Genomic DNA, 9,853 nt, shown 5'->3' on the forward strand with positions numbered 1-9,853 from the left:
TCTGCGGGAAGGATACTCTCTAATCAACCTTTTTCGATGGGCTTAGAATCAGGAAAACGGCTTAGTAGATAACATTTCACAGTAAATTACGTTGTAATTTTATATTTTTATAGGAGACAGCCTTATTGATATTACATAAGTATTTCATTATTTAAATTAGGCGTTGTAACAAGTTTAGCGTAGATAGAAAAGAGAAATTACAGAAATTAATGCCTTCGTGAAATCGCAATGCCTTTGGTTTTAATGGATCTCACAAAGTTAGCGTCACTAGAATGTGTGTAGAAAAGAGTGTCCAACTTCTTTTATTTCAATGCGTTCCCTAATATTCAAATGGCAAAATGAATGCGATATTTTTATAAGTATTTGATATAAGTTAAAGAGTGTATTACAGACTGCGTGTAAATAGCAACAGCACGAATGAAGCTTCTGTTCACAGAAAAAAAACAAATCGAGAGATATTTATTTTAACTTCTGAAATATTTGCATATTTATGAACATGACTAAGATACATGCAAGACTCTGTTACACTTAGTCCATTAATTACTGATATATCTGATGTAAAAAACTTGGTAATTACATTTTCGAACGCAATCGGCTTTGTATCTGATTACTAGATCGAGAGTGATTTGATCGAGTGATTTATTTCGTTTATCTAGACTGAAACAAGAACCTCTCTGAATGTTTACTGACAAATAATTCAATATGTTGTCATCTAAGAATTAAATTAGAAACATTTCGTTAAGTTGTGATTTGCTTGTGAAAGTATTGAATAATGTTCAGAAAATTTACCATGTATTCACAATATTAGAGACTTATTATTTCAATAACTACACTAGGTATATGTATGTGCTCTGTATCTGAATCTGATTAGCTATGACCTATTTATATTTTGATTAGTAGATGAGCTGGTATTAGTAGTGACAAGACCACGCCTGTGATATCTATATGTTTCTTGGGTGTGCTCTGAATTTCTGTGTTGGAGATGATCCCTTCATCTCCTTTTAATCATCGATCCTACCTGTAACCGCTGCGTTCATGAACAGCGCGTTTCCAGATATCTGTTTTGTCACCCTAACCTAGAATGATCTCCCCTCCATGGTGTTTCTCGACATTTTCTTCTTCACCTCGGGCTTGAAGAGCGTCAGCTAACACTGCTGATCTCCATGAGCAAGGGTGAGACTACTTATACGAATATCGAAGTTCATCATACTGGTGGTAGGACCTCTTGTGAGTTCACGCGGGTAGGTACCACCACCCTGCCTATTTCTGCCGTGAAGCAGTAATGCGTTTCGGTTTGTAGGGCGGGGCAGCCGTTGAACTATACTAAGACCTTAGAACTGATGTCTCAAGGTGGGTGGCGCATTTACGTCGTAGATGTCTATGGGGTCCAGTAACCACTTAACACCAGGTGGGCTGTGAGCTCATCCACCTATCTAAACAATAAAAAAAAAATCGTAAAATTTTGTCAAATGGACAGTGTTTGAACAACTATGTGTATGTAAACTTTGGTATTTCTATTGTATCTAGATAGTTTTCAGGGGTCATTAAAGAACTTTTATTATGAGAAAAAAATGTTTATCTATTCTAATTAAATCAAAGAAAAAGAAAGAAAACAATCAATATAGTGTGAGTTAGAATGGTGGTGCTATTTTTTTGTAGCTTTCAAATAATTATGAACATAGCCCTTATAAATCTTAGAATATTATTTGACAGTTCTAAATGTTTAATTATGTTTTTTTTTCGGGCAGAGGGCTGAACTTCCTACGAAGTGCCCGCGCAAAGGAGGCACTCGGGGTAAGCGGGACTTAACGGTATGTCGATATTGGGAACAGACCGCAAGCCCATTTATATATTTAAGCATGAATAGACTTTACTACAAATTTTATATTTAGTAAGATATCTCAACATGAGCTTTAAGGCGCCATAGCAATGCAAACGTTATTGATAGTGAAACTATTTTATCGTCAGGCGCTTTTGTAAGTAACAAAACAAATTAATTATCTTCTACTGATATCGATATATTTAATTGTATTTAAATTCTCAGTATGTTCCTAAAACAAAATTTTTATTAATTGTAATAATTGATATAGTTTTTGTTGGCACTTTAGTTAGTGTTTGTAGTATCGACTATTTCGCCGTGGTGGATGTATGAAATGCATTTATTTGTATTAACTACACACGCCTTACTTGTATGTATTTTTATAACATAGACGGTTGAACAAAGCTTTATGATATGTGTGATAGTTTTTCGTAACCCATACAGAGTTTTTTTTTTTTTTTATTGCCTTTGTAGGCAGACGGGCATACGGCCCACCTGATGGTGAGTGGTAACCGTCGCCCATGGACTTCAGCAATGCCAGGGGCAGAGCCAAGGTGCTGCCTACGGAGTACAATATGAATGCCACCTTTTTTTTTTTTTTGTTTTTTTTTTTTTTTAACCCGCGTCCGAACCTCGCATGAGACAGAACCCATGAAAAGGCAAAGGGGGGAAAGTGAAGCGTTTAGTGCGGAGCACATCTCTCCCATCACCCTCCCCCTCGGGACGCCGGAGTGGCGGTCGTCGGCGCCACGACCACCAGCCCTCTCGGTCGGCAGGCTATCCGGAGCCCGCCTAGATGGCGCCGGTTAGAATGGGTTATCCTACGGAATACCCCGCTGGGTCAGAACCAGCGTTGGTCGAGGATAGTCGGCCTTCCATCACCCGGATGCTCTTGCGTAAAACGCGTGCAGAGCAGCTTGCACGTCGTCTTCTTAGGCCCCCTTCGCCGGTCCCCAGACCGACATGTGAAGGGGACCCGAAACCCTTACAGGGCCAGGGCTTGGGCGAGATCCGCCTCCCTGGCCCCCGCCCGACGGCGGCGGGCTTGCGCGTCTCTCACGCGCCCCGCCGCCTCCTTCTGCGAGATGGTGCACTCGCAGAAGTCGAGCATCGCCTTCCACGACTCGTCGTCGCCGAGCATCGATGCCACAACACTCGGCAACGACAAGTCGTTTCCTACTTTTGCGACGAGGACACGGCGCCACCCCTCCCATGCGGGGCAGGCGACGAGCGTATGCTCTGCCGTGTCCAAGTCGCAACCACAATGGTGGCACTCTGCCGTCGGCTCGGCTGTGATCCGGTGCAGGAACTCACCGAAGCAACCATGCCCAGTGAGCACCTGCGTGAGCCGGAAAGTGAGGCGTCCTCTGTCACGATTCACCCAATCCACAAGGACCGGGCGAATCGCCTCGACGGTCCTACGACCAGCCGAAGGATCAGCCAGCCGTCTGGACCATGACTCCAGCACGGACCGCCGAGATTGGGCCCTCCGCGCTCTGAACACACTGGGGCTGGGACGCGCCACGTCCCGGGCACGAAGGTCAGCCCGCCACTGATAGTCAGCGGCGAGCGCCTCCGCTTCCAGAACCCAAGGCGGCGTCCCAGCCAGTACACACGCCGCCTCAAAGGAGATGGTGCGATAACCACGGATGACCCTGACCGCGATGGTGCGTTGCGGCCGTTGCAGCAGCTTCGCCACTCCCGCGGTCAGGGACTGGCTCCACACAGGTGCCCCATTGATCGCACCACCCCCGTATAGAGACGGCGCGTCACCTGGTCAGGCCCCCCGACGTTGGGCAGAAGCCGGCTTAACGCGCCGGCCACCCCCAACAAACGAGGGACCAGGCTCTGAAAGTGACCACGAAAGGTCCAACGACTGTCCAGGATGAGGCCGAGGTACTTCAACTGCACCCCGACCCCGATACGGACGCCTCCAACCACGATATGGGCATCGACAGGTGGCACTCTCCGGGGCCTGTGGAACCACATGGCCTCGGATTTACTGAGCGCCACGTCGAGGCCCAATCTCCTGATTTTGCCGACGACATGCGCCACCCCAGCGGTAGCAAGACGGGCAGACTTGGCAAAACTACCCCCCCGGGCCACGACCAACGTGTCGTCTGCGTAACAGATTACGCTCAGGCCCGGGAGGAGGGCACCTCTCAGCACCCAGTCATACCCGATATTCCACAAAAGGGGGCCAAGCACCGACCCCTGTGGAACACCGCGCACGACCGGGAACCGGTGCAGAATCCCACCGTGTCCGGTACACGTGACCGATCTGTCCTCCAAGTAGGAACCCACCAGCCGGCGAAGGTAGGGAGGCACTCCATGTCGTTCCAGCGCCCCCCTTATCACGGACCAGGGCAGGGTGTTAAACGCATTGGCGATGTCGAGCGACACCGCCAAAGCCACCCCACCCCTGGAGACGGCCTCCTCCGAGAGGGCCCGCACGCGAAGGATCGCGTCTACCGTTGAGCGGCCCTCTCGGAAGCCATACTGCTCCGCCGACAGATCGGGTCCCACCCTGACCAGATGCTGGATGATGCGGGCCGCCAGAATGCGTTCCAGCAGCTTGCCCACCTCATCCAGCAACACGATGGGACGGTACCCGGCGGCAGTATCCGCCGGGAGCCCTGCCTTTCTCAACAGCACGAGTCTGCCCGTCTTCCACGATGAAGGAAACCGTCCCGACTCGAGGCAGGAGTTGTAAAGCCTCAAGAGTCGGTCCCCTAGGGCACCAAGAGCCAAGGCCCAAACCCGGTCATGGACGCCGTTCGGGCCGGGTGCAGGGTCCTTCGCACACATTTTGCGCACGGCCACACGGAGCTCCGCCCCCGTTATACGGGGCACCTCAGCAGGGACTTCGCCGTCCGCGCTATTCCGGCTGCGCGTCCATAGCGGGAGCGACAAATCCCTCCCGCTCCTGCGGGAACAGCGCCGAGACGATGTCCCGCAGCTGCTGAGGCTGGAGACGCTCCGTGATCGGGGGGGCCCATGGGCGCATTTTATTGCGCACCATATGATAGGGCCGCCCCCACGGATCCTCATCCAGCGTCTCCAAGAGACCCTCCATGTGTTGGTTCTTGGCTCTTCTGATGGCCAGCTGCAATGCCCTCTGCGCGACGCGAAATGCGCCGTGCAGCCGGGCCTCTGCCGCCGAAAATGCAACCGGATCGTTGCGCCGCGGCAGGCGGCGGCGGCGATGCCTGGTGCACTCGCGCCTCGCCCGAACGCACTCCACGCGGAGTTGCGCAATTTCGGGCGACCACCAGTACGCCTGGCGATTAGGAAGTCGAGGGCCGATCCGGGGCATCGACGCATCACAGATGCGACGCATCGTGTCCCGGAACCATCCTGCCTCTCCCTCGACCTCGACCGGGTGTGGACGCATGGGCGCCCACGCCGCCACCGTAGAGGCTTCCATCAGGAGCTCCTTATTCAGGCGCTTCAGTGCCCACTTGGGGAATGACCGGGACGCACCACGGGGGTAGTCCCCGTGGACGTCCGCGACTGCGGAACGGGCGGAGAGATCAAACCGAATATATCGGTGATCTGATAGCGTCTCCGCCCTCTCCAAAACTCTCCAGTCGCGGATACGGCGTGCGATGGCCGGGCTTGCGAACGTAACGTCCATAATAGACTCGCCCTGCCACCGCACGCACGTCGCAACCGAACCTCTATTTAACAAACAGAGGCCGGCCGCATGCGCCCACCTCTCCAGTAGCCTACCACGAGCGTCCGAGCGGGGGGAGCCCCATGCGACAGACTTCGCATTGAGGTCCCCCGCGAGAATCACTGGATGGGGAGCGAGGCGGCGAGCAATCGCCCCGATCTCGCCCAGGAAATGCCCGAACTCGACGGTAGGCCTGTTCGGAGAGAAGTACGCCCCGATCACGACGGTCCCTTCCAGTTGCACCGCGACGAACCCTTGACCCCTGGTCACCATCGCCAGGGGGGGGGGATCGCCGCGTCTCTTCTTATGACTATGGCCGCCAGGCCGCCGTCGTCCCCAAACCAGCAATCATTTGCTGGGGGAACGAAGTACGGCTCGGCGACCACAGCCACATCTATGGACCACTCCGCCATGCTCTGAGACAGCATGTCCTGAGCTCTGGCGGAGTGGTTCAGGTTTCCTTGCAGGAAGCGATAGGTGTGGTCCATTACTGTTGGACCACATCCATCGCCCCCTCCCCTTCACCGCTGCCCCCGCCCACCGGCACCGGCGCCGCATCGGGGATTACAGCGTTGGCCAGTGCTCCTCTGGCCAACCTTCTCTTTTGTCGGTGCTTTGATTTTCGGCGCCAGTTGCGTTCGGTATTATCACCGGACGGGAAGCACGCCTTGCCTCCCGCCCGGTGGTTGGCCCTGCGCCCGGCCGCAGCGCACAGAGCGCAGTGCGGGGCGGCTGTGCAGGACGCCGCTTTATGGCCCAGTTGGCCGCAGCGGAAACACAGACCGCTACGGTCAACCGAGCTAGTGCACCTAGCGAGGCCATGCCCGGTGCTAAAGCATCGGAGACATCGCCAGGCACGTGGTTCTTGGAGACGCACGTGGGCCGCTATCCAGCCCACGCGCAGTCTCCCCGGATCCCCCATCGATCTTCCTGGCGGAGGAGTGGCCACGGAAGTTGCTGCCTCCACAGGGCAGCGCGCCCATGCTGACCTGGCCCCAGAGTACCCTGAGCGAAGTTCGCCCACGGTCACGCTCTCCAGGGCACATCCACCTTGGGCGGCTATTGCGGCTGCCACCTCCTCCTTGGTAGCACAGTCGTCCAGGCCGGTGATTCTAATCTCGGCCATTCTCACCGGCCTGTGCACGCGCACCTCATCCTCCGGCAGTGCCACGCGGAGCGTCGCCACTAGTTTGTCTGCGATGCCAGAACTATCGGCACCGGGACACTCCAGTAGCTTCGCTCCATTGGCTGTATGCCGGAAGCGGAGGCCCTCCTCCGCCCCGATTTCGTCCAAACTTACAGCCGCGCGCGCTCGGGCCATCACGTCATTATAGGTGAGGCCCTTTTCGGCGGCGGCCGGTAGCAACGTCACTACGACGGCAGCCGACCGCGTTGCGCGCGGCTTCTTCTTTTTGCCGTTCTGCTTCCTGGTTGCCAGTGCTCGACTCTCACGAGGAGCAACCACGGCCGCCAGCTCTGTGCTTCGGGCTGCCGCAGTTGGCGCTCGACCCCCTCTGGGAGCTGCCAGAGCCGCTGTCTGCTGCTTAGCTTTCTTGCCCCGCTTCACCACTTCCGTCCAGCCCTCGTCCATGCTTGACGGGGGAGCAGGAAGGGGACGGGGTTGGGATTTCGGGGCACGATTCTGGGCACCCGTACCCTTGTTATTCTGGTCCCGGCCTCTACGCCGGGCCAACCTCGCGGATGGCGTGGGGGTAGAGGTCGGCCGGGCGGCCTGACCCCGCGGGGCGCCTGCGGTTGTTGGCGCCGGGACGCAATCTCCGGAACCAATCAAAGAGCGGAGTATCTCCTCGAGGCCGGCAAAGTGCTTGCTGACCTCAACCGCCACCGCCCGCGAGATACAGGCCACCATTTCCTCTCTGCTTGGGAGGGAGTAGTCCACCTCTTCTATCCCAGCAGCCGTGTTGTGTGGCCCGCGAGCCTGCAATCCCGCAGCACGCGAGGGTGAAAGAGGCGGCGGTAGCGCCGGCCACTCATCCACCATCCTCGCCAGTGGCGAACGGATGTCTTCAGCCCGCGCTGGCGCAGGGCTTAGCCTTCCTCTCCGTGCAGACGCAGGGGCGGCCGATATCCGCGGAGGCGGCGCAGGCCTTAACTCAACCCTTCGTGGAGGGCGAGGGAGCGCGGGGGTAGGTGCTAGCGGGACAGGGACCACAGGATTGGGCTCTGGAATTTGCGCTGTCAAACCCACCGCCGACCGTAAGTGCACGTCAGTATCCATCGCCCCCGCGGGGGGTCCAGAGCGTGCCAGCGGAGGCCTCGGCAACAAGGGAGTCCCTCCTCGCAAGGCCGGGGTGTCTCCCGGGATGCGACTCTCGCTGGAGTCACAATGAGCGACGAGATCCTTGCTCTCCACCTCTCGGCTCTCTACCAAGTCATAAAGCTTGGACATGGTGGGGATCAGCCTCGTTCTCACCATAGCGGCTGCCTCCCGGAGCCGTTTCCGGTAACTGCTGCCTGGCTCGGCGCCCTTGGCAGCCACAGTCGACAGCAACTTACCCAAATTAACCAATGCAAGGTCGAGATCCCGGAACGTCCCGTCCCTGCTAGCCAGGGACGCGGCCGACGTCGACATGGACTCCACGGACGTCGCCGGTGACACAGCGCCCCTCCTCCTCACTGGTGCCCACTGGGGAGCGGGCATTGCGTCTTCCGACGTAGCAGGCACCGAAACTACCGGAGTCACCTCCTCGATGGCCATCGTTTTTTCCGGTACCTCAGTGCCGGAGGATGATGCGCCGCCGTCATCGGAAGTTGGTAATGCCGTCTTTCTTCTCCCCCTCTTTTTCCCCGCCGATGGTCTGGTGGGATTGATTGCACCCGAGTCGCTGGCGAGCGCAGAGCGCATCGAGCCGGCGATCGGGGAGCGCCTCGGTTCGACGGAAATTCCGCTGCCCGTCGCACAGCCCCCTTCATCCTGACAATTGTTGCCCCCCCCCAGAGTACGTGGGGCAGCGTGCTTCCACTGAGGAAGCACGGAGGGATTCTCCGCCCGACTCGCGGGCGGTACCCTCCTGGGGTACAAACTATTCACAATTTGCAATCATATATTGCCTTTTTATTAACCAGGGGTTTGGTCCCCTGGGATCTATGACACCCTCGGGACTGGAAACCCTCCAGCCATACATCCCATCGCCGGGTGTCGAGCTTGGGATTAGGGCATTTTTGAAGAGGTTTGCATCCTCGCGGCTTCGACCAGTAAAGGCAGAAGCCCCCGTTCCCCATGACTGGGGTTTACGGTTTGACCGACGGTGGCCGAAGCCTGTCCATCGCCCATAACGCGGTGCGGAGCCACGCCGGCGAACCGGTACCTCCCATATCTGGAAGGCTTTCCCCTGTAGCCAAAGCCGGGGACATGGCAACCCGCAGCCGGAAGACACAAAAGTGCCGCTGGCTCACCAGGCTCCCGAGAGCCAACCCTTCATCCCCAGAATGGAACTCTTTGTCAGTGCAAAGGGCGTGGGGAGAAGGTCCCTCGCTCTCTCTCATGGCATCCCCCGCAGAACGCGGAGGCGGCCGAAGAGAGCTGGGCGCAGTTCTCTTGGTCGCGGCGTCCCACACAGATTCCTCTGCACGCGATTTTAGGGACGCACGCTTAAGCCCCACCGCCACGACAAGGCGGAACTACATTCGGTGGGGAATGCCACCACCTAGATAAATGAGGTCTAAGTCTTAATTGTAAAGTATAACGGCAATGTCCTCTTTATAAACCGACATGTATGACTGGTTTGCGGCAGAAATAGACACGGTAGAGGTAACAGCCCTCCGGGCCAACAATATGCCTTGCTAATGGTAAGGACGCAAGAATAATAATTCTGCATTTGATTTTTATTACAGACTGTTGTATAATTCATCGTGGAAGGGATTCGTGAACTGTAATTAAGTAAGTATTAGAAAAATTGATACCTAACTGGAGGATTTTAAGGCCGGCTTCGCTTGATACAATCCACCGAGCGTCTACCCGATTAGGCTACGGACGCTAGTTTATACAATACAGCGGAGACTTCGAACTTATTTGTCGAAATCATCGGCGGTATTCAAATTTTGAATTCCAAGGGTGAATACAAATTATGTTCATCAAATTGGTTATTTATGAAAGAGAAAATTTAGTGAAAGCGATGTTGTAAAATGGTAATTTAGTTGTGTTGTAATCTCATAATAATATGCCCTAGGTTGTAAATTTTATGTCGTTAAGAAACATTTTTTTATTTTTATTTTTTCTATTCATACATAATAAAGTGGCTAAGTAGTAGAGGCATATATCCACCAATGGACATTGTAGGCTGATAATAACTTACTATGTGTCCGGGTCTGCTTTTTCCCGTCCTAAATTTTATATG

The 9,853-nt window shown here is 54.7% G+C and overlaps 1 protein-coding gene across 1 annotated transcript; it reads right to left on the reverse strand.

Moving 5' to 3' along the window:
* Nucleotides 1-648: 648 nt before the first annotated feature.
* On the reverse strand, nucleotides 649-8,361 carry LOC119629883 (sterile alpha motif domain-containing protein 1-like). The gene is made up of 2 exons (XM_038017401.1): nucleotides 6,796-8,361; nucleotides 649-657 (listed from the first exon to the last, which is right to left on the reverse strand). The coding sequence occupies exons 1-2, from the start codon at nucleotides 8,359-8,361 to the stop codon at nucleotides 649-651; spliced, it is 1,575 nt and encodes a 524-aa protein (XP_037873329.1).
* Between the last annotated feature and the right edge of the window lie 1,492 nt (nucleotides 8,362-9,853).

The sequence above is a fragment of the Bombyx mori genome, chromosome 18, assembly GCF_030269925.1.
Source record: "Bombyx mori chromosome 18, ASM3026992v2".
NCBI classification, from domain to species: Eukaryota; Metazoa; Arthropoda; class Insecta; order Lepidoptera; family Bombycidae; genus Bombyx; species Bombyx mori.

What these genes read in the sequence shown, in the direction of transcription:
- LOC119629883 (XM_038017401.1), bottom strand. Translation starts at nt 8,361, where the DNA reads ATGCGCTCTGCGCTCGCCAGCGACTCGGGTGCAATCAATCCCACCAGA.